The 24,605-nt window shown below is 52.6% G+C and overlaps 1 protein-coding gene and 1 pseudogene across 2 annotated transcripts in view; both read left to right on the forward strand.

The window, feature by feature from the left end:
* SNX29 (sorting nexin 29) overlaps positions 1 to 17,874 on the forward strand; it is a 493,130-nt gene extending 475,256 nt beyond the window's left edge. The window contains exon 21 of one of the 2 annotated variants that reach the window (XM_049638266.1): positions 12,556 to 17,874. In XM_049638266.1, coding sequence (XP_049494223.1) covers positions 12,556 to 12,685 — 130 coding nt within the window. In that variant the 3' untranslated portion in view covers positions 12,686 to 17,874. Of the gene's footprint in view, positions 1 to 12,237 lie in introns of both variants that reach the window. The other variant, XM_049638267.1, reaches the window with a different exon arrangement.
* Positions 17,875 to 19,205: 1,331 nt separating this feature from the next.
* LOC125928631 (elongation factor 1-alpha-like) lies at positions 19,206 to 20,346 on the forward strand (annotated as a pseudogene).
* The last annotated feature ends 4,259 nt before the right edge of the window (positions 20,347 to 24,605 follow it).

Raw genomic sequence — 24,605 nt, forward strand, 5'->3', positions numbered from 1 at the left:
TTTCCGCACAGCTGCGCGCCTCGTCTTCCGTCACCTCCGTGAGGAGCTTGGTCTGCCCCGGCCCGGGGCCCGCCCACCGTTCTCAGAATGGCTCCTTTGCTTTTCAAAGCGCAGCATCGGGATCCGTCAGACTAGGCGGTGTCACCACCACACGGGGCTCTGCTGGGGCCTCCGAGATCTTAAAGGTCCCGTCCTCTACCGGGCCTCCCCAGGGCTTGCCCACGGGACGGCGCCCCCAAAGGCCATCCGATGCCAGAGGACGACCCCGGGCTGGGCCGAGTCCAGACGGCAGGAAAATGGCCCAGGGAGCAAAGGGAGGGCTGGACCTTAGCGGGGGGTGGGGGGGAGACCTCCCCATGTCCTCACCCTGCGCCTCAGTCCCTCACTTGGTTCACCTCGGGGGAGGCAGCCTCCCCCACCCCAGGTCCAACGGTGCGAGACTCTTTCCACGTGCGGCCGCCCCTTCCTCCCGCCGCCAGCAGCGCCCCGGTCTGGTGAGCCCGAGGGACGGGAGCCTGCTCTCCGGGCCCAGGCTCCGGGCAGCCACAGCTGTGTGAGCAGGGGTGGGGCTGAAGACGGAATGGATGCGTGGCCGTTACAAAATAATCAGAGCAGTGACCGTGGTCATCAGAGCTGTCTGTGATCCGGGGCCTCCTGCCCGTCCCCACCCCCCGTCTGTGGACCCGTGGGAGACGCTGCCCTGGCCCCTTCTGGTCAGGCCGCAGCCCCAGAAGGTAGCTACCCTCGTTGCCGGCTCCCAGGGGAGCAAGTCATGGATCCGTGGGGGTAGGGACTTGCCTGAGTTTCCAGGCCTGACCCCTGACCCCAGCGTCCGGGCCTTCTTGGCCCCTGCCGACTCCCTTCTTCACACCTCCCCCCCCCCCCCCCCAGAAGGCAGCAAGGGCTGCCCTGTCTCGCCAGGGCTAAAAGCGGCAGTGTGGCTGTGGCATGTTCCGCCCGCTCTACACATAGGAGGGTGGCACAGAGACCTCCTTCTCTGCCTGACCTGGAAAGTCCCCTATTCTCGGGCTCCGGGGCAGAACGCACCTTGCCCGGCTGCTTTCCGGCGAAACACGGCTGGTGTGCTGCCGGCCGAGGGCCAGGCCCGCTGCTCTCCTTGCTCTCAGTCCTTCTGGACAGTCACTCACGCGGGGCGCTCTGCTTTTTAAGCCCCATTGAAGAAGCGAGGGGCCTGACACTCAGGGTGCGGGAGGCCCTCCCACATGGTCCCTCGGGATTTGAACACAGGCTGGCGGCTCCTCTTCCTCGAGCCGCGTGGGGCCGGCTGCGTGGACTCGGTGCGTCCGGAAAAACGGCCGGGAGAGGGGAGACTGTGCGGGGAGTGCGGGCGCTGTGCCCAGATGGGCCGCCCCTCACTGCGGGTCCTCTCTGAGCCTCAGGGCCCTCCTCTAGAAATGGACTTCTTAAAGGTGGGAGGGGGAACATCTCACTTACACCTCTGTGGGGCGGAGCCTGCTCTCAGCACCTCAGGTGTGTTAACTCACTTGCCCCTCCCGTCACCTAACGGAGGGGGGCACAAGGGGCTGGGGAACTTGGCCCGGGTCCCTCCGTCTCTGAGCGGAGATGCCTGCCCTTGGCGGTCTGCTTCCTCAGTTAAACAAGACCTAAGGCCTGGCATGTGGCCAGCCACACGGCGGGCTCAGAAGTTTGCTTCCCTTCAGCAAGCGCTCCGAGGCCCAAGGCCGTGCCCGGCTGGCCCTCGCCCAGCCCTGGCACCTCCTCATGCTGCAGTGACTGTGCCATTGCCGCCTGGCTCCGGTGGGCGCGTACAGACGGTTGGTTGTAGTTTCCCTCCCCTCCGAGCTGTGTGCCCTGAGGGTGAGCCCTCTGGGAGTTACTTCTGTCTGGTGCCCACCAGAAGTTCTCCAAGGTGGCTTGAACTGAAGCCCCCACCCACCCACCCACCCACCCAGCCAGCCCGCCCCATGACCTTGCCAGGACAGTGGGCGGGGCCCAGCGCCCGTCTGGTCCCAGCGCCACGGGGCGCTGTTGGGGAGAGGTGGCGTTCCTGGACTCCACCGCCCTGTATGAGCCTCGCTCTCGGCTCAGCCCTGGGGGACTCAGGGTGGGCCTGGGTCTGTCCGGCTCTTCCTCGTCTCTGGCCGTGTGTGCTTCCGGAAGTTGCCGGGTCTCACTGGAGCAGCAGTGTGGGCAAGCAGGTGCTTGGGCACAGCCAGCAGGACCAGGGAAGCCCTGCTCTCCTGGGGCCTTGGTTTGCTTGGGGGCAGAAACTTGAACAGGTAATTCTACCTGCCGGCGAGGGGTCAGGGCCGACTTCTCACAAGGGAGAAGTGGGCCCTGTAAGGGCATCTGGGCAGGCATTTCAACAAGGAGCAGCCAGGACAAGGAGAGGAGGGCCCAGAGGGGCGAGCACAGACAGATCATGTAATATCTTGGGACTTATGGACACACCTATAGCTGGGTATTAATCATAGCATTGGGCTTTATGTTAAATGATGGTTTCTTGGGGACATAGGAAAATCCTGGGGTAGGACCTTAACAGTTTTTGTCATCATCTGTGCCATTGGAGTGTCTGGGTGCCAGGCCCCCTGAAGCTACTGAGCATTAGTGTCTTCTGAGTCCCACACCGCTGGGAAGGGGTTGGAGCAGGTTTAGTTCCTTGTCCCAGGAGCCCAGCCCTAAGGCCACTGTGTCCCCTACCCCCTGCCTCCTGCATCTTCATAGCTCTCCACCTCCACAACCATCTCTAAAAAGAAAAACTAGCTGCTTGCATCAGCCTGAGGTGATCCCGGGGGCTGGCATGTTGGTGTCCTGGGTGATGCTCAGGGGGGACAGGAGAGTCACCAGGCAAAGTCCGTTCCAGCGTTTAGCGTGGGACGTGTTGGGTGATAGATGATTTTGTTGGCGGTCACATACGCATAAAGATTGCTGGTCCTCGTGCTTGGGGCCAGCAGGCCGTGCCCTCTTGGTGTCGTGCAGCCACGGACAGATACAGCTGCTCCCTGGCTGTACAGCGTGGTCCACAGGCCCGATCCTACCCACTGCCTGTTTCTGTAAATTGTGCTGGAACACAGCCACACACATTCAGTCACGGACTGTCTGTGGTGTCTTTACGCTCCAAGGGCTGAGTAGTTGTCACGGGAGTGGCCCACAGAGCCTGAAATGTTGACTTCACTCAGAAGTTTGCTGATCCCTAGACTCTTGAGGCTGACCTGCCTGGGGTGGGATGGAAAACTCGCCACGGTACATCTTTCAGAGGAAAAAGCAGGAGCACAGTGCATACGTTTCCACTTTTAAAAATAGCAAACAGTATATACGCGCACACACCCTCACCTGTCTTTATGTACATGCTCTATACGTAATGGATCGTTCTAGAAAGATACACTGAAAAATAACTGCAGTGGCCTGGAGGATGAGGGTGGGAAGACTCATTTCCTACGTTTATCTCTGCATGCTTTTTTATTTTGCACCACTTTTTGTGTTTCTTACTCAAGAAAATAATTTAGTCCCAAAGTATACTGAAGCTGAAGAGTGGAGATAAGGAAGACGGAGAAGGGAGTATCTTTTGCCTTATTTACCTTTTTCAGGAAGATGGAGTCATTGTCTCTTTATACGTGGGATGCTTCTTATTTGAATGGCATTTTCATAAGACCTACTTGAGAGAAAGCTGTACGAGAAACTTGGAATGGCTGGTTATATTGAAATGCACATAAACTTTCAGTTGAACCCTCGAGGTGGAAAGGCTTGGGGGCACCATAGAGAACGATCTAAGCCTGTCTTCCTCTTGAGCTGCGCAAGGCATCCCTGTAAGCAAAGTGCCATTTTGGTGAGGGGAACAGAGCCTTTTCGTCTTCTGATGGTCGTCTCGTTCCTTGGATGAGTCCTGATCTGGTCTTGAATGGTGAGACAGGGCACACATCGGCCAGGAAAACACCAGAAAATCTTCACCAGCCATGCGGATCTCATACCCGCCAAACTTCACGGACCGTGCTCAGATCTGCCCTCTTCCAAGGAGAGCCTAAAATTCTTTCTCCAGAAGGTGCAGATACAGTCAGATGTTCAACCAGTTTGCCAACCCACCACAATACCTGCCCTTGACCTCAAGGATAAATGGAACAGTTCTCCTTTTAGCCACTCTTCCAGTTTGCAGAATCACCCCCAAGCGACTTGGTTACTTTCAGTCTGTGGCTCTCAGCCGTGGTGCACGCACTGGATCCACCCGGAAGGGGTCTAGTAAGACAGAGGTCAAACCCTGCACGGTGCCATAGGACTTCTTATTTCTGTGTCCCACTGGTGATTCTTAAGGGTACCCAGGGTGGAGAATCCCAGCTTGAGGGAGGTGTTGGAGGAGACGCTGGGAAGGTGGTGGAGTTAGAAGACCCTAAGCTTACCTTGTCCCATGGGTACAACTGGACGGCACATCAGCATAAATACCCCTCAGACTCTGCGGGTACCGGCAGAGAAGACGATGCATTAAAGAGGACAGCAAAGGGCAGAGACGTGGTGGGGAATGAAACAGGCCCTCGCCGTCCACGGTCAGGAGGGGGCAGCGGCTGCAGAGAAGGGCAAGAAATGGACAGTCACACCAGGGAGCCTGAAGGAGGAAGACGCATTCCCGTAACCTATGGCTTTGAAAGTGGTATGTGCCGAATTCTGGGGGTTTTAAAACCAGAGGGATTTAAAGCCCGTAATTTTTAAATCACCAGCTTCTGGGAGACAGGAAACGGAGTCTCCACCCCTAAAGAGAGAACTGGACAAACAGGCCACGGAAGTAGGGCATAGAAGCAGCAGTTTGAATAACGTCTGGGGCCTGCCAGGGGTGGGGGCGGTTATGTACTCACCTCAAAGCAGGTCCCAGGGAGGATTCGCCAGGAACAAAGGAGCTGGCGGGTGCCATCTCTGTCCTCCACCCCCACACGGGACCATCTTCTGGGACCAGTGTGCGGCCAGCATCCACCACCCAACTTGCTTAGGCCGAGCCTCACCCCCCTGCGCTTCAGCAGATGGGCCCTTTCCGGTCACCTGCCCCCGGTCCCCATGCTGCGGGTCCCCTCCCCCAGAAGACAGGTACACACCTTGCCAACACCACGTCTGCCACACCGCGCTCTGCGGGCCTCACCCGGGTAGCAGTGGGGGCAGGCCCTGTGGAGGCTGCAAGCAGACTTCGTTGACAGTGCACGCCATGCCCTGGGACTGAACAGAGCCCCCAGCAGGCCAGGAGAGCCTCTGCAGGTGACTGGACTGAAGGAGGCAGCAGCCCGGACAAAACCGGGTGCATGCAGCTCGCTGAGGAAGCACCCCTCGGCGCGCCGGGTTCTGGGGGCCAGGGGACCCTGCACTGCAAGGCCTACAGCACCCCTTATTCCTAAGACCATTACTTCCGAGAGCACAAGATGTAGCTGACATTCCAACACACGGAACACAGAGTTGGACCGGAGGAGACAGAAGACTACGTCCCAGAGGAAAGCACAGCACACAGTCGCAGATGAGATGGATACAAGTCATAAGTCGGTAGAGAATTTCATGGTCATAACGATGCTCATTAGACTTGAAAAAACTGGAGGATATCCGTCAGATCGTAATGAGATAAAAAAAAAAAAAAAAAAGACCCAGTCACAGATAATACAGTAAGTGAAATTAAAAATGCTCCAGATGGAATAAACGGCCACAGCTTCAGCAGCAAACAGCTCGGCCCCACAAGTGCTCCAGGGTCCAGCGTGGCAGCGGGCAGCAGCCACGCGAAGCCACCCCCCAGCTATGGAAGGCAGCTCCCAGCAAATGGAATATTGACCGGGTCTCTACACTTGGTTTATAAGCGAAATGAAAAGCAAATCTCTCTCAGTGGCCATTTTTCACCGATGAGCGGCTGAGACCATCGGATCCATGGCACCCATGTGCTGGGGCCTAGGACGCCACGATGGAGCACCCCAGTGGCTTATTAAAAAGAACGGGCAATCCTAGGGCTCCCGGCAGGTGCTACTCACGCAGACGTGGATTCCTTTGGTGCCGCGACAGTAGCCAGCGGGAGCAGAAGAGGGAGTTTCTGAAAGGTTTGCCAAGCGGACACGTCAGGTCCAGAAGACCCTACAGGTCAAGGAGTACGTACGTGGGGGACATCTGGGCTGTGTCCTGGGTGACCAGCAGTACTCCCTTCCAGCTGAGGGCCTGGGCCAGGCTCCGGCTGAGCGCCAGGTACACAGTGTCCGTCACCGGGACGTGATGTCCCCACAGAGCTCCCCGTCTCCATGACAATGCATCCCTATGGCCCAGGAAGTCCACGTTTTGCGGGCCGGGGGCAGGAAGCTTCTCCACCATGTTTTCCCTGGTCTCCCACCCACTGGTTGGAACACTCCATCCCCGCGTGGACCCCAGGATGGCTCCACCAGGACCAGAAGGACGGCACTCCACTTGGACCTGGGAGCTGTCTTGTCCGAGGCGAGATGAGCCCTGCTGGAGGTGGCAGGAGGGGACTTTTATCAAGCACCCAGAACGGTGCCGTGCTCTGTCACACAGACCTGCCAGAGAGGGTCCTGCAGCATCCTTCCTTGAACTCTTTTGTGCCATTCTGTAAAACAGTCTTGAGGTGTAGTTCATGTTCCATGCAATTCAGGCATTTCAAGCATGCACAAATTACATTTTTATCATGTCCTGAAGGAACCCCGTATCTCCCCGGCTCCTGGCAGCCACATGCTTCCTGTTTCTCCAGATCGCGCTATCTGGACGAATGGAGTCACCGAGTACGCGGACTTTGGAGGCCAGCATCCATCACAGCAAGCGTTTGCAAGGTTTGGCCCTGCTGCGTCCCGCATGGAGGCGGCCCCGTTCCCCTCTCCCCCCGAGGGGTTTTGTTTGGCCTGAGAGGTCAGTTAGCACGTGCCCCCTGCGCGGGGGGAAACACGGATTCCTAGGTGTTCCGTGACACGGGGGCATAAGGAAGTAAAGACCCCACACTGGCAAGACCCACGTGCTCTCCTGTTAGGTGTAAGAGTGAACTGGGTCCTGTGGGGATGCAAAAGGAAGAGAAGAATTTTAACAAGATCTTTTTGTACAGAACACTCCGGGCCTCAGCTTCTCCTCCTTGATCACACTGTGACTTTACTTGCTAGTAGAGAGGGGACGTCGTTCACGGGGGAGTTTTATTTTCTGCTTTTAAGGAAAAGGAAGGTCAGAGTCCTTTCCTTGCATTTGCCGCTCTCTGAACCCGTGGCCGCAGCGGTGTTCTGGAGCGGAGTTCTCTGCCACTTGTCACTCAGAGCAGAGTTTCATTACTGCTGCAGCTGAGTGACAACACTGCCTTGTACGGCTAGGCCACGTCCTCCATTCTGCTGATGTTTGGGTTGTTGACGCTTTTTGGCCATTCTGACTAGCGCTCAACGTCCAGCTTTCTGCATCGGACGTGTTTTCATTTCTCTTCGGCAAGCGTCGAGAGCTGCCAGGTCCTGCGGTCACTGTAGTCACTTGAACTGCTGGACCGTCTTCCAAAGCAGCCACCACACTTAGCATTCGCGCCGATGGGTAGTGGGGTTCTGCTTTCTCCACATCCTCCCCAACATTTGTTGCAGCCATCTTGGGGCTGCAGAGTGCTACTTCATTACGGTTTGGATGTGCGCGTTCCGAAAGCTGATGACGTTGAGCATCTTTTCGCGTGCTTCTGGGATATGTGGATATTGTCCTAGGAGAAATGTCTTTTCAGATTTTGGCTCCTTTTGTAATTCACTTGTCTGAATGGCAGTTTTTACTATGATCCAGCTTATGGAGGGGACTCGGAATCCCAGGGTGCATCGGTGACCTGTCTAGGTAGTCCAGCTGGTAAATGATACAGTGCAAGATTTCTGTCCCCAGGTCCCCTGCTTTTTCTACCCGGGCAAGGGGCCAAGGTCATGGTCTCCCAGGAGACGCGGAACAGAGGAGAGACGCCCCTTCGTGCTGAAGTAGATCTAAAAAGATTACCTGGGGGCACCTGGGTGGCTCAGTCGGTTATGCATCTGGCTGTTGACTTCTGCTCAGGCCAAGATCTCATGGTTCATAGGTTCCAGCCTGCATCAGGCTCCACTCTCTCTGCTCCTCCCCCAGCTTATGTGCTCTGTCTCCCTCTCAAAATCAATAAATAAAGTAAAAACAACAGCAGCACCAGCAATAATTTCAGGGCGTCTCCATCAGTGTGAGGCTTCCCGCCTCCCTGGACTGGCCTGTGCAACAACCTTGGCCCCAGCACTCTCGAGGGAAAGGACCCAGGGAGTGGGCGGCTCTCCTTCCCTCTCAGAGGGGCTCAGCTGTGCTCCAGGCACTGCACCCCCTGCTCCTCCCGGGTGAAACAGACCCCCCGTCTCCGGTCTTCCCATACTATTCAATTGCCAGTGTTCGACGTAAAGATAATGGTACGCTGGTAAGAACATGTGATCTACCCTGCTCCGTTTTAAGAGTACAGTACGTTCTCGGGGGTTCACAGGGACAGTGTTGCAGCTAAGGGCTCTAGAAAGGATCCGGGTTTGCTTCCTAACTCCGCACTCAGGAAACTGCTGTTCCACTCTTGATTCCAGGACTGTGACCGTTTTCCACACCACCTATAAGTGGAATGCCGTGGAGTTTACCCTCTGCAGACTCCCCTCACTTAGCATAATGTCCTCCGGGTCCGTCCGTGGGGTCGCATGGGTCAGAATTTCCTTTAAAGCTGAGTGATATCCTGTCATACATGTACACATTTTCTTCATCCATTCATCAGCCGCGGGCACTTAGCTCGTTTGCAGGTCTTGGCTGTTGTGCGTAAGGCTGCCGTGAGCCCGGGGGTGCAGATACCTTTTCAGCATCCCGATTTCAGTTCCTTCGGGTACACACCCCGAGGGATGGCTGGACTTTGCGGTGCTTCCCTCTATAATCGTTCGAGGAAGCTCCATGCCGTCTCCCGTAGCAGCTGTAGTGTTTGACACTCCCACCGACAGCGTGCAAGGCTTCCGAGCCCACACTTGCTCAGCGAAACTCGGTGTCTTGTGAGAATTGCCATTCTGACAGGTGTGAGGCGAGACCTTATTGTGGTTTTCATTTGCATTTCCCCAGTGACAGGACCATCTCGGCACTAAAGTGGACGTTTCTCCAGAGACAACGTGCAAATGGCCAACGGGTATAGGAAACTATTTGGGACAGTTTTTGACCTACAAAAACTGTGGCCTTAGAGGCTGCCAGCTCTTATCCAACTGCTTCTCCATCTCCCCAGCCGTTACTACGGCTTCCTGCTCCCCCTGGACTTTCTCTGGAGGTCACACACTCAGTATGAGGCCAGCCGCCCTCCTCCAGTGGCCTCCATGGCCCTGGGTTTACGGAAGTCAATGCAAAAGCTTCTGCCCATCGCAACCAGCGGTGCGGCCAAGCTCATGGTCACTGCTTGCCGTGGTCTTGAGGATGCAGCTGTCCCTGGCCCCAGTCTGGCCCCTGTCCCACCTACATTCATGGTCAGGCCCTCAGCCCCAGTGGCAACTCTGAGAGGCCACAGGCATCATCCCATTGATACCTCACTGCAGCCCCATGGAAAATCCTGCCTCCTGAGGAGAAGCAGCTGGCCGTGTCTGGCAGGCTCCCACCCCTCCCCTCCTGGCCCAGGGCCCTTTGCACCATGAACCACACAACTCTCTTCTCATCCTTTTCAGCTCTTCCTCCTCTACCCACTGCGATGACCCAGTCTGGTGCCCTGCTCAGAACACCCTGTGCTTACCCCTGTTGGGGCAACTTCTCTGGGGTCCGCCCTCCCTGTCCCACGTGGGGCTGGGGGGCCCCTTTCTGCCTAACACAGTATCTGGCAACATAACTCACGTGGTCAGAGTGGCTAACTGTCCCTGGAACTCTCAAAATAGCTCCACCTTTAGTGTGTCCTGGGAGCTAAGGTTCGAGAACAAGGCACTTGCCTGAAGAAGTGCAGCCAGCCTGTGGCTTTCCATGTGGCCGACTCCCCATTCCTGGCCACAGCATCCTGACGGCCACATGCTCATCCCCCTGTGACAGGTAGGGGAACGAGGCTCAGAGAGCAAGGCGCCCTGCCCGTGGGCCACAGGACTGGGACCCGACTCCCAGCCCGGGCCCTAATGCCAAAGGCTAGGCTGTGTCCCCACACAGCGGATGCCACTTGTCGACAGAACGATGTTCCTACTGACTTGCAACTCTCCCTCCCAAGAGCCACTTACCTTGGGGCCAACAGGCTCTGGTAGGACTCCCTCACATGTCGTGCCCAATAACGGTGGACACAGAGCAAGGGGCAGCTACTTGGACCCTGGATCCTGAATGGGCGGGGGGGGGTGGGGGTAGTTTCAAATGACATTTATATCCAAGTCCTCCTGAACAGTGAGTGCCACGATTCCTTCCATCATCTTCTACCCATCATGTAAGGGGCCTTCCGGGATAAAGAGGCCTTTTGGTAACTCAGGTAATACTGAGAGAGAAGGACAGGCTGCCCTTGGGCCTATGGCCATATGTCCTTCTGAAGGAGGGTTGTGCGGCTAAGCAGCTGGCCAGGCCACAGGAATGAGGAGTCACAGCTCACCCTTGTTCAAGGTGTGAACAAGGGTCCTCTCCCTCTGCATACAGAGCAGAGCAGCACCCCCCCCCCCCCCCCCCCCCCCTCCTGGGGGAGAAGGGAGACACTCAAAGGAAGTTTTCATTTTGTCCTGGAGATGTTGTCCTCAACAAGGGACTTCTCACTGAGCACAACGGCTATGTCCCTCAACAGGCATGACAATCATATCATTGTAAGCAAGACCAGTGCCGAGTGGCAGGAAGGAATTGGGAGACTGCGCAGAACTCACCGGGACCCCCGGGGGCAGAGGCAGATTCTTTTTGAACGTGAGCCATCCCCTAAGCCATCTAGATGGGGCCTGGCTGACCGGGTCTGCCACCTACACCTGGGTGGCCTCGGTCCTGCCGAGCCTCTGTGCTCCTTGGTGGATGGGCGGTCTTCCCTTGCAGAGTCTGGGGGGACCCAGGTCACACATGTGAAAAGATGCTGGCACAGAGACGCTCATGACCTGAGTTTCATCTCAGCCTGTTTTTTTGCAAGTATTTTGCGCCAGTAAGATGTGTACTGTAGAAGTTTTTTCTTCTCATTTTTGAGCAGCTTAAGCTCACCCTTCAGAGACCACTGCTGTTCATGTACCAACTCTTAATGATTCCACTATTCAGTTCTCAGTCTTTGCCAGACAGGGTGACCCCAAGAATGTCCACGTCCCAGTCCCCAGAACTTAGGACTGTGTCCCCTTACGTGGTGCAGGGGACTCTGCAGATGTCGTTAAGGGTCTGGAAAAAGGCAGATGGCTTAAGTGGGCCTCGTGTGATCGCAAAGGTCCTTTGAACAGGGAGAAAGAACTGGAAGCGCTGAGGAAGCACTCTCGGCCAGGGCCTCCGGAAGGAGCCAGCCGTGCCGCCGCTCTCTGCTGAGCTCTGTAAGACCATTTTGGACGTACAGCCTCCACAACCATAAGACGGTACATTTTGCATTAAAGCCACTAAGTAGGGGGTCACAGGTTACAAGAACCGTAGGAAATAAGACTCAGTTCTCCACCTCTGCATTCATGGCCGCAGCCTGGACCCCTCAAGTCCCCCCTCCACCTGGCAGACAGAGGTCACTTTAGTGCATCCGGACCGTGGCCTCCCCCGGCGAGAGCCTGTAGGCGGGGCCACCTCACAGCCCTCCACCCTGTCCCCGGGAGCCGAGAGCCTCCCGCCTGGGCCCGCACACCCTTTCGGGCAGCTCCTGCCCTCCTGGGGGCCACAGCCTCCTGCCCATTGCTGCTCTGGCCACCTCTGTGACTTATCTTATGTGTAACATCCACCTCCCCTGGGGCCTGGGGGGTTTTGTCCACTGTTGTAGCTGCAGGGGCTCGAACAGGGTCCCACCCACATGGGTGCTCAACCACGGAACAGAGGGACAAAGTGACACATCCCACAGGTTCTTCCTGTGCCTGGTAGGTCACACGCCCTTCCTGTTGCGTCCTGGGTCCTCATGACCCGTACTCCCCAGTCGGTCTGTAGCGCTCCTGCTGTCCTGCTGTCACGTAGACCATTTGAAACCAAGTAATTGTCTCGGTTGGACTCTGGTGGCTTGTTGGCTCTTCGACACAACGCCGTGAGGCGCGTCCTCATAATTAGACATTGGTCTAAATCCGGGTTATTCTCTCAGGATGAGTTCCACCAGAAGCGCCCATTTTTGCTACACCCTCCTTGACGTTAAATGCAATGTTCTCCAAAGCATTTTCTTTTTCTCTCGTCTCCCAGCCAGGGCACGCTTCAGTGACGACGGGGGAGGAAAGCCACGGCCGGCCTGTTCTTTCACAGCCTTCAAACTGGGGCCAGAGCTAACCCCCCCAAAGCTAGTTGGACGCACACCTAACGCTCGGGGGCTTTTGAAGACGGAAAATGCGCATGATCCGGGTTTTCCATTTCCCCTGTTGCACTCACCAGAGCTGGGTAGCGACTGTCCCCTCTGAGACCACTCCTGCCGTCCTCACACCCCGCTGGTTGGACGCCCCGCCTGGAGCCGTTTGCATTTGGAAGCCCTGACTTAATCAGATTCTCCCCTGCTCTGTCTTACAGCGACATTACTCCTCCCGGAGAACCACTGACCAAGAACAGCCGACCCAAAGCGGCTTCCCGCTTCCCCAAGCTGTCCCGAGGTCACCCCAGAGAGACACGCAACGTGGAGCCCCAGAGCGGCGACCTCTGACCTCAGCAGCATCCCAGACTCGGGCCCTATGTGCCGCGCCAGCTGCCTCTCCCCAGCAGCTCTGCGTCCGGCCTGGCCGCAGCGGCTGGTCCCTTACTCCCTGGAGTGACAGCCACGTCCACCCCCAGGGAGCTCACCCTCCCCACCGGCTCCAGGACCCTAATTAAACTGCTCAGTCTCAGAGGGCAAGGAGGCTCCTCGCTGGACGGCCACACACACACTCTCCCAGGGCCGGCGCTGGGCAGCCCAGGGGCAGCGGGAGGGTGGGCGCCAGGTCGAGCTCACAGCCCTCTGGGTGACGTGCACAACTCTGAGATTCCGTTGGGTCAGAAACCTCGTCTTGACTCTTTCCCACGTGGGAATTAGAAGGACTGTTACCCTTTTTCCTTTAATGTCACTGCCTGCTGTAACCTTTGGACACGTGGGGTTCAGAGTGGGAGGTCTTCCCCCTTCCCCTTTCGCTCTCCACCAGTGGTCATCAGACAACCTGCTGTGGCCCCCGTGGCCAGCAGTGGCCGACGCGGCCTCCTTGTGAAGGAGCCCTTAGCGATGCTGAACTGGGGTGCTTGCAGCACTTTCCCTGCCTTCCTGGGTTGGCTTCTGGACGTACCGGCCCACGTAGGAAGCCTGAGGCCGCCCCGGGCCCACGCGCACCTCCGTGGGCTTGGTGGCACCTCCACCATCTGGGCCAGCCCTCGGCAGCAACCTAGGGACCCTAGGCTGGGCAGAACCCAGGGCCTTGACCTCACTAGCCAAGAGGCCTCGAGGTCATGAGAGACATTCCGTTCTGCGAACCATCGTGGAAGAGGCCGTGGCCCCGGGGCCTTGCACACCTAGCACCTGGGCCCTGCGGTGCTCAGCGTGGCTCCCTGCGAACTTGGACCGTGTCCACTCTGAACAGATCGTGGTCCTTCCCTAAAGACACGCTCGTGCTGGACTCTCTACCCCCCACGTGCTCTTGGTGCCCCCGGCCCAGATTCTTCAGTTCCCCCATCTCAGAGCAGGCCCCGTGGGCTGGGGCGGAGTGGGGAAGGGGCTGAAAAGGAGCAGCTCTGCCCGGCTCACGCTCCACTGCTCCCACATCCGATCACCTGAGAACCAGAGCCCTTTCACAGTGTCAACGTCCAGAATCACACAACTGTCATGCTCAGCTGGTGCATATCGTCACGCGGAACTTGCGCCTTCGGGGGGGAAATGCTGACATACTAGATCAGATGTGAGACGGAGCAGGAGGAAGATGGGGCTTGAGGTGTTTGTGAAAAGCGGCCAGTGGAAGGCTGACGACATCCGCCTTCTGGGGTTGCTCGAGTCAGCCTGAGACTTGGCAAGCCACCCGGTAAGCATCGAGCCTTTTCCCGGTGGAGGGGAACTCTGGAAGGTCTGCGTGCAACCCCCTGCTCTCCAGAAGGAAGCGGAGACCGGGGACGCACGGCTCTGCAGGGCAGCCGATGGGCCTGAACCACTTGTGAGGGGACGTTCAGCCAGGTGAGCCAGGCCCCGGTCCAGAACGAACGCCCTGTTGACGGCGGTCGGAAGCCAGAGGGGCCCTGCTGTGAGCTCCTGGGGGTTCAGAGGCCCTGAGACGCCAAGTCCCCGAATGGCACCACGGGGTGTTGTTGGCCAAGGTGCCCACTGCACATGCCTTGCTGTCACCTCCAGCCCCCACGGTGCCAGGCGGCCCCCCTTGCTTGCTGTGCCATCGGAGTCCTCGTGGACTGAATCAGGGACCATCTGAAAGCTCAAGCAGCCCCAGGCCTGCCTCCACCTAGGTCACTTGGAGGCAGGTGTGTGGTGCCCACAGAGAGACGGTCCTGCACTGCCAGCCTGGGAGCAGAACCTACCCCTGCGCTGTCCCCTGTTTGCATCAGATACGGAGTGGAGCCCCCTGTGTCTGACCCCTCCCCCCACCGCACCCCACGCCGCCGCCCCCACCCACGGGCAAAGGGTTCCGATCACCCAGCCTGGTGAGGACCTGACCTGAAACCAGTCTGCGTGTAAATCTGACCTCACCTTCTCTAAAACCCCTTCCAGGAACTGGCTTTGACACTCTGTGCAGGGATCCAAGTGCCCCGAACTGTACAGACAGATGCCAGGCCTGGATAAACACTTACACACTCAACCTCTATTTACAAAAAGAGAATCCCTGTCTTTTAAAGCTTAACTATTCATGGAGCACGGGCCCTGCACACAGACCACTGCCTCTGATTTCGGTTCAGACACACACGTGACACATGACAGCAGCTCCTCCGAGCCTTAACTCTGGAGTCACAGAGAATGTTCGGCTGTGCTTCAGTCTATCCAGCTGCTTAGGACCCCCTGCCCTACTGTCTGGTGAGGCGGGATGGATGGAGAAGCAGTGGAATTCTGGTTCCTGGAGAAAGAACCAGAGACCCGGGTCCAGCCCGGTGCAGGCTGGGATCGGACGCACAAGCCCCCCTCAGCCCCGTGCCCTGTCAGAAGGAAAGAACCAGAAATCGTTCCTGTCTCCTGGATCCAGTAAGATCCTTTGGTGCCTCCAAAGGTGGCATCTGAGGAAGGGGCAGCAGTGTTCCCCTGGGAGAGGACATTCTGTCCCCTGTTACCTTTAGCACCAATAATGAGGCACATGTGAGGGCTTTCTGGGTACAGAGGGATCACCTGACTGAGGTGTAAAGACGGAAACCATCGTATTAGGAGACCTGGCACGAGATGGGAACAGAGGGAGGGGTATGGGCCATGGTCTGTGGACAGGGTGTGACTGCACACGCCGGGCTCTGCTCCGTGGCTTGGCCCCTTGGAGTTCTCGGAGAACCACTTGGAGTTGGCACCGAATGCCAGGTGTGGCTTCTGCCTTTCAAAACAAGAGGCTGCCGAACCTGTCCACACCGCAGGCTGCATACAGCAGCAGCGGCCCATGCTGAGAGCCGACAGGCATGGCCGACCTGGTAATTGATCCACTTTGGGGCCGAGAGTCAGGAAACAGGAACGAAGAGCCACCAGCCCAGTTGCTCAGAGAATACCCTGATTGCCCAGCTCCCAGAACCCGGGTCACACTAAGTGTCCCCTTTTTCTCTCAGCTCCACAGGGGACAGTTTGCACGCCTGAGGCCCAGGTCTCTAGGCCTTAAACCGCACCCCACCCCCACTCCACCCGCTCCCCTTCACGTGGGGCACCAGCCAGCCCCCCACACGGAGGCCAGGCCTTGTTCTCTGAGGTCCCGGCAGCTACCCTCCCCACCAGGCTCTTCCAGAAGCCTTTATGCTTCAGCCTCTGGCCCCTCTGTACCAGGGGCAGAGCCCGTTCCCGTGAGGGGCTCCGCTCCCCCGGGAACAACTCGCCTTGCCAGGGTGTGGACCTGACGCAGAGAACAGGCTTCCTTTTCCGCCCGGAGCCGCCAGAGAAAGACACTGCGAGGGCCCCGCCTGCGCAGGAACAGCAGGCTGGCCCGGAAGTGTCCCCAAAGGGTCACACCTCAGGCTCCCTCTCAACCCCACAGGCAGTAATTGTCTTGAGCTTTCCTCAGTGTTTCACTGGGGCCTGCCACGCGTGGAGGACTCTGGAGGGGCTGCCCGCAGGCAGGCATCTGCTCCTGAGCAAGGTCTCGCACAGCGATCATTCTTCCAAGTATTTTGCATTGTTTCATTAAAGCGAACATTAAATATTTGCTGTTCGGTTTGGCTTCTGTGCTAATTTTGCACAATTGTAGCACTGTATATTTTATCTAACACTTCTGTGCCAGAAAGTTCATTTCCATGTTTCTGTAACACGTGGTCTTGATTAGGTTTCTTAAATACAACTTCAGCTACGGGCTCAGGAGGAAAGAGGGGGGAACACCGGTCCCCCCACCCCCCAGCCCCTGCTCAGAGCAGACCAGCTACAGGCTCACCCTGCCGCTGCCCCGATGCCCCCTGACCCATTCCCCTCCGGGTTTCACCCCTTGCCATCAGCCTTGAGCCATTGCTGGGTACGGGCTGGATTTTTGATAGCTGGGAGTTAGGCCCAGGAGTCTTTACTTCTGTGTCTAAATCCCAATCCCCATCCTGAATCAGTTTCCTTAGCGGAAAAAAGAAATCCGCTTTCTCTACAAGACGGTTGAGCCTCCAGCATGGATGAGCACACCCACTGGTAGAACAGGCTGAACTAATATCCTGAGGCCCAGGGGGTCAGTTCTTGGGGGCACATGAATGCTTCATCATAACTGGAAAACCACTACCGACCTGTCCAGGTACCACCCTTCCCCTCGGAACCAGGGCCGGTCTGCTTCCCACCTCGATGAATTAAGTGGAGTGGCCACTCCTTCACCTTGAAGATTCTTGATCACCATCAAGAGAGGCCGTGCAGGGGGGAGGCCCTTGCAAAAACTGGGACTGGGCCATGGAAGGATACAAAATGGCAGATTGCACATTTGCACCCAGAGGGGCTGAAATCAGCCTGGAGAGCAGGAGTTTCCAGGAGTGAGGGGGTGTGGACCTCCTGAAGAGCTTTTATGATCAAGGATTCATCCTAGGAAGGATGGCTTTACTCCACAGCCTTAGTGGCACCATCCCTGGTGTGGTCATTTGGTACAACACTCTGATTACCTTAGTAGACACGGATGTCGCGGAGGAGGGAGATCTCGGAATGCAGGAGCCGTCACATCCTGGGGGAAGGACCCCCAATGTCTGGGTCCCCGTGAGCCCTCTGCAGGGGGGTAAGACAGCAACGTATCTAGAGCCTCACGCACTGTCTGGACGTGAGTGGGGCTAGCAGGTCACAGGTTGGCTCTGAAACGTGTAATAGTATGTTAACTACCCTCTTCTGTTAAAGTTTACACAATAGAATTTTTAAACAAATGTGTTTAATTTTCTAAAATCTCTTATATTAAAGTTTTCTTTTGGAATAAGTTGTGGTAATTTTGTTACAATCTGGTTGAGACACACCTCTTTACAATGACAATAAAAATGATCACGTTTTATAAATTAGATGGCCCACTTACGGTTGGCTTCTCTGTGTTCTTTTTCAGCAGTTGGGGATTAGGTGAACTTTCAATATACACGTCATGAATATTTCCAGAAAGGTCATTCCCCCATTTCATAGGAGAGCCTGGAACCAGAATTTTCTCAAACCAACCTCAGCCGAAATGGAGCAGAATCCCATTTTGAGTCGTTAGCCCTGTAGAATCAAAATACCATACACAAAATCCCTCATTGAAGGTTCCTATTCACCTAGACCATTACTGGGCACCCAATGTATACCAGGTGTGGGCATAGAGCAGAGGACATGACAGAGGCACACACACCCCCCCCCCCGCCATCTTGCATTTGTGTTCAAGGTGACACCATGAAGAATGAAGATTTTCTAAGTCAGCCATCCAGGTAAGTACAGCCTGTGTTAGGTACCACGAAGTAATAGCTGGGCCTGGGGAGCCAAGAACAGGACCCGGGACCTACTCTGAACCACACAGGTGGGGGTAGGGTCTCCTCTGTGGCGCTGTTGACCCTGGGGGCTGGAGAAGGCTGTGCCGGGTAGGCCAATTCCAGTAAGGAATTGAAACGAGGCTGTCCTAGAAGGGAGAAGAATATGATTCGTGTGCTGTAGGCGGCTCTGAGGGATGTGGCGATCAAAACTATTAGTAGGGCTGAGGCATTGGTATATGATCGTAAGGGCTTAGTACCGAAAATATGCAACCAATTCCTAACTTAATACTGGGTTAATTGAACATTAGAAGCAATAATGCTAGTATGAGTAACAAGAAATGTTTCTCCTTGCATAAGCTTCTATCAGAGCTGATAACCACTGATAGTTAACAAGAAGATAAAAATAACTATAAACTAAGTATGAAACCAGTTGTCGACCAATAGAGGTATGCAATCAAAGAAAGATTAAAAGAAGTAAAAGGGACTCCACAAACACAGACCCCGCCTGCTTACCAATAACATCACCTCTAGCATTTCTAGTATTGGAGGCACTGCCTGCCCAGGGACATTCATTACACGGCCGTGGTATCCTGACCGTACAAAGGTCGCATAATCATTTGTTCCCTAAATAGGAACTCATATGGGTGGCCACATGAGGGTTTTACTGTCTCCTACTTCCAATCCATGAAACTGCACCCTACAGAGCATTAATTCACTGGCCCAAAGAGACTACACCAGTACAACCAACGGGGACCACAGACCTCCCCATGGGCCAACAATTTAGGTTGGGGTGACCTCAGAGAATAAAATAACCTCCGAGGGATTTAGACTTAGCAGTCAAAAGTGCAATATCACTTATTGATCCAAAATACTTGATCAACAGAACAAGTTACCCTAAAGATAATAGTGCAACCCTATTTTAGAGTCAGTATTCACAATACAGTTTACGACCTCGATGTTGGATCAGGACATCCCGATGGTTCAGCAAAGTTTCATTTGTTCAACAATTACAGTCCTGTGTGATCTGAGTTCAGACCAGAGCAATCCAGGTCGGTTTCTCTCAAACAACTTGGTACTAATTCTTACATCTCCATATCTGTGATACAGAGATTTAATTCTTACATATTTTTTTTCCTTTTTTTCTATTTTTTTCTACTTTTCTTCAAGTATGCCTGGGTGCTGGACAAGCTGAAGGCAGAGCAGGAAACACTGACATCTCCCTGTGGAAGTTTGAGACCAAGAAATACTACGCCTCACCATCATCGATGCCCCAGATCACCATGACTTTATCAAGAACATGATCAGTCACCCCACAGACTGCGCTGTGCTGATTGTGGCAAGTGGTGTAGCTGAGTTTGAGCCTGGCATCTCCAATAAAGGGCTGACCCGTGAGCATGTTCTGCTGGCCTATACACTGGGTGTGAAGCAGCTCATTGTGGCAGTCAGTGTGATGGACATCACGAGCCTCCTTACAGTCGTGCACGCTTTGAGGAGATCAGCAAGGAGACAAAGGCCTAAGTCAAGAAGATCAGTTTCAACTCTGAAGCTGTTGCCTTTGTGCCCATCTCGGGCTGGCATGGGGACAGCATGATAGAACCCAGCAACAAGATGTCCTGGTTCAGAGGCTGGAAGATCACCAGGAAGGAAGGAAACATGGTGGGCGTGACCCTGCTAGAAGCACTGGACTCCATCATGCCCCCTGCCCTCCCTGTGAACAAGCCCCTGTGGTTGTATATAAGATTGGGGGCATTGGCACCATGCCCATGGGCCGGGTAGAAACAGGCTTCCTCAGGCTAGGCATGGTGGTGACCACTTCCTCCTGTAACACTACCATGGAGGTCAAGTCTATAGAGATGCACCACAGGGCCCTGGCTGAGGCCCTGCCTGGTGACAATGTGGGCTTCAATGTAAAGCTATCTGCGGGGAAGGAAATAGACAATGAAATCCAAGAGGCACAGAGAACTCCCTTCGGATGTAACTTGCATCCATCCTCTGCATGACATATCATAGTGAAACTAGCAAAATACAAAGATAAGGAGAGAATTCTGAAAGCAACTAGGGACAAACGGGCATTCACCTACGAGGAAAGACACATAAGGGTAGTAGCAGACCTATGCACAGAAACTTAGCAGGCCAGAAGGGAGTGATAGGAAATATTCAATGTGCTGAATAGGAAAAATATTCAGCCAAGAATCCTTTATCCAGCAGGCTGTCATTCAAAATAGAAGGAAATACACAGGTTTCCCCCCCGACCAAAAAAACTGAAGGAGTTCATCACCACTAAACTAGCCCTATAAGAGATCCGAAGGGGACTCTGTGAGTACAATATTCCAAAGACCACAAAGGACCAGAAACATCACTACAAGCATGAAACCTACAGATAACACAGTGACACTAAATCCATATCTTTCAATAACACTGAATGTAAATGGACTCAATACTCCAATCAAAAGACAGAGGTTATCAGAATGCATAAAAAAAAACAAGACCCATCTATTTTCTGTCCCGTTTTAGACCTGAGGACACCTTCAGATTGAAAGTGAGGGGATGGAGAACAATCTATCATGCCACTGGAAGCCAAAAGAAAGCTGGAGTAGCCATACCTATATCATACAAACTAGATTTTAAACTTAAGGCTGTAACAAGAAATGAAGAAGGGTATTATATCATCATTATGGGGTCTATCCATCAAGAAAAGCTAACAATTATAAATGTTTATGAACCCAATTTGTAGCACCCAAATATATAAAATAATCACAAACATAAGCAATCTTATTGGTAAAAATGTGGTCATTGCCAGGTGACTTATACTCCACTTACAACAATGGACAGATCATCTAGGCAGAAAATCAATAAGGAAACAATGACCCTGAATGATACACTGGACCAGATGGACTTGACAGATATATTCACAACTTTTCATCCAAAAGCAGCAGAATACACATTCTTCTTGACTGCACATGGAACATTCTCCAAGAAAGATCACATACTGGGTCACAAAACAGCCCTCAATAAATATAAAAGAACTGAAATCATACTATGCACATTTTGAGATCACAATGCTTTGAAACTTGAAATCAACCACAGGAAAACCTCCAAATGCATGCAGGTTAAAGAACATCCTACTAAAGAATGAATGGGTCAACCAGGAAATTAAAGAAGAAATTTAAAAATATGTGGAAAGAAACGAAACTGAAAACATGACAGTTCAAACCCTTTGGAATGCAACAAAATGCAGTCCTAAGAGGAAAATACATTGCAGTTCAGACCTGTCCCAAGAAAAATCCCAAATCCAAAATCTAATAGCACACCTAAAGGAATTAGAAGCAGAGCACCAAAGAAACCCCAAGGCCAGCAGAAGAAGAGATATAATAAAGATTAGAGCAGAGGGGCGTCCGGGTGGCTCAGTCAGTTGAGCATCCAACTTCGGCTCAGGTCATGATCTTGCAGTTTATGAGTTTGAGCCCCATGTCAGGCTCTGTGCTGACAGCTCAGAGCCTGCAGCCTGCTTCAGATTCTGTGTCTCCTTCTCTCTCTGCCCCTCACCCTCTTGTGCTTTGTCTCTATCAAAAAATAAATAAATGTAAAAAATTTTACAAAGAAAAGAAAAGATTAGAGCAGAAATAAACAATATAGAATCCAAAAAACAGTAAAACAGATCAATGAAACTAAGAGCTAGGTTTTTGAAAAAATAAAATTGATTAACCCCTAGCCAGACTTGTCAAAAAGAGAGAGGACCCAAATAGATAAAATCAAGAATGAAATTGGACTTATCACAACCAACCCCTCAGAAATACGGTTATCAAAGAATACTATGAAAAAGTTTATGCCAACAAACTGGACAACCTGGAAGAAATGGACAAATTCCTAAACACCCACACACTATCAAAACTCAAACTGGAGGAAATAGAAAATTTGAACAGACCCATAACTAGTGAAGAAATTAAATCCGTTATCAAAAATCTCCCAACAAATAAGAGTCCTGGGTCAGATGGCTTTCCAGGGGAATTCTACCAGTTAATACCAATCCTTCTCATGCTGTTCAAAAAAAAAAAAATAGATATGTAAAGAAAACTTGTGGATTCATTCTATGAAGCCAGCATTACTTTGATTCCTAAACCAGACAGGGACCCCACAAAAAAGGAGAACTATAGGCCAATATCCCTAATGAACATGGATGCAAAAATTCTCAACAAGATACTAGCAAATCGAATTCAATGACATATAAAAAGAATTATTCACCATGATCGAGTGGGATTCATTCCTGGGCTGCAGGGCTGGTTCATTCCCAAACCGATCAATCTGATTCATCACATTAAAAAACAAAGGAGAAGAACCATATGATCCTGTCAATCGATGCAGAAAAAGCGTTTGACAAAATATGGCACCCTTTCTTGATAAAAACCCTCAAGAAAGTTGGGATAGAAGGAACGTACTTAAACATCATAAAAGCCATACATGAAAAGCCCACAACTAATATAATCCTCAATGGGGAAGAACTGAGAGTTTTCCCCCTGAGATGGGAACAAGACAGGGATGTCCACTCTCACCGCTGTTGTTTAACATAGTGTTGGAAGTCCTAGCATCGGCAGCCAGACAGCAAAAGGAAATAAAAGGCATCAAAATGAGCAAAGAAGAAGTCAAACCTTCACTTTTCACGGACGACATGATACTCTACATGGAAAACCTGAAAGACTCCACCAGAAGGCTGCTAGAACTGAGACATGAATTCAGCAAAGTCATGGGGTAAAAATCATTGCACAGAATTTGGTTGCATTTTTATATACCAATAATGAAGTAACAGAAAGAGAAATAAAGAAACTTATCCCATTTACAATTGCAACCAAGACCATAAAATACCTAGGAACAAACCTAACCAATGATGTAAAATATCTGTATGCTGAAAACTATAGAAACCTTATGAAGGAAATTGAAGAAAACACAAAAAAATGGAAAAACATTCCATGCTCATAGATTGGAAGAATATTGTTAAAATGTCAATACTCCCCAAAGCAATCTACACATTCAATGCAATCCCAATCAAAATTCCATCAGCCTTCTTCTCAAAGCTAGAAAAAAACAATCCTAAAATTTGTATGGAACCACAAAAGACCCCGAATAGCCAAATTAATATTAAAGAAGAAAACCAAAGCAGGAGGCATCACAATCCCAGACTTTAGCCTCTACTACAAAGCTGTAATCATCAAGATAGCATGGTATTGGCACAAACACAGACACATAGACCAATGGAATAGAATAGAAACCCCAGAACTAGACCCACAAAAGTATGGCCAACTAATCTTTGACAAAGCAGGAAAGAGTATCCAATGGAAAAAAGTCTCTTTAGCAAATGGTGGTGGGAGACCTGGACAGCAAAATGCAGAAGAATGAAACTGGACCAGTTGCTTACACTAGACACAAAAATAAACTCAAAATGGATGAAAGACCTAAATGTGAGACAGGAAACCATCAAAACCCTGGAGGAGAAAACAGGCAACAACCTCTTTGACCTCAGCCACAGGAATTTCTTGCTCATCACGTCTCCAAAGGCAAGGGAATTAAAAGCAAAAGTGAATTATTGGGACCTCATGAAGATAAAAAGCTTCTGCACTGCAAAGGAAACAACCAACAAAACTAAAAGGCAACTGACAGTATGGGAAAAGATATTTGCAAATGACATATCAGATAAAAAGTTAGTATTCAAAATCTATAAAGAACTTAGGAAATCCAACACCCAAAAAACAAATAATCCAGTGAAGAAATGGGCATAAGACATGAATAGCCACTTTGCCAAAGAAGACATCTAGATGGCCAACAGACACATGAAAAGATGCTCAACATCACTCATCATCAGGGAAATGCAAATCAAAACCACACTGAGATAACCTCCTCACACAGGTCAGAGTGGCTAAAATGAGCAAATCAGGAGACTATAGATGCTGGCGAGGATGTAGAGAAATGAGAACCCCCTTGCACTGTTGGTGAGAATGCAAACTGGTGCAGCCGCTCTGGAAAACAGCGTGGAGGTTCCTCAAAAAATTAAAAATAGATCTACCCTGTGACCCAACAATAGCACTACTAGGAATTTACCCAAGGGATACAGGAGTGCTGATGCCTAGGGACACATGTGCCCCAATGTTTATAGCAATGCTTTCAACAATAGCCAAATGGTGGAAAGAGCCTAAATGTCCATCAACTGATGAATGGATAAAGAAGATATGGTTTATATATACAAAGGAATACTACTTGGCAATGAGAAAGAATGAAATCATGCCATTTGCAGCAATGTGGATGGAACTGGAAGGTATTATGCTGAGTGAAATAGTCAAAGGAAGACAGATACATGTTTTCACACATAGGTAGAACTTGAGAAACTTAACAGAAGACCATGGGGGAGGGGAAGGGGGAAAAAAAGTTACAGAGAGGGAGGGAGGCAAACATAAGAGACTCTTAAACAGAACAAACTGAGGGTTGATGGGGGTGGGGGAGAGGGATAATGGGGGTTGGGCATTGAGGAAGGCACCTGTTGGGATGAGCATTGGCTG

Source organism: Panthera uncia, chromosome E3 (assembly GCF_023721935.1).
Source record: "Panthera uncia isolate 11264 chromosome E3, Puncia_PCG_1.0, whole genome shotgun sequence".
Lineage (NCBI taxonomy): Eukaryota > Metazoa > Chordata > Mammalia > Carnivora > Felidae > Panthera > Panthera uncia.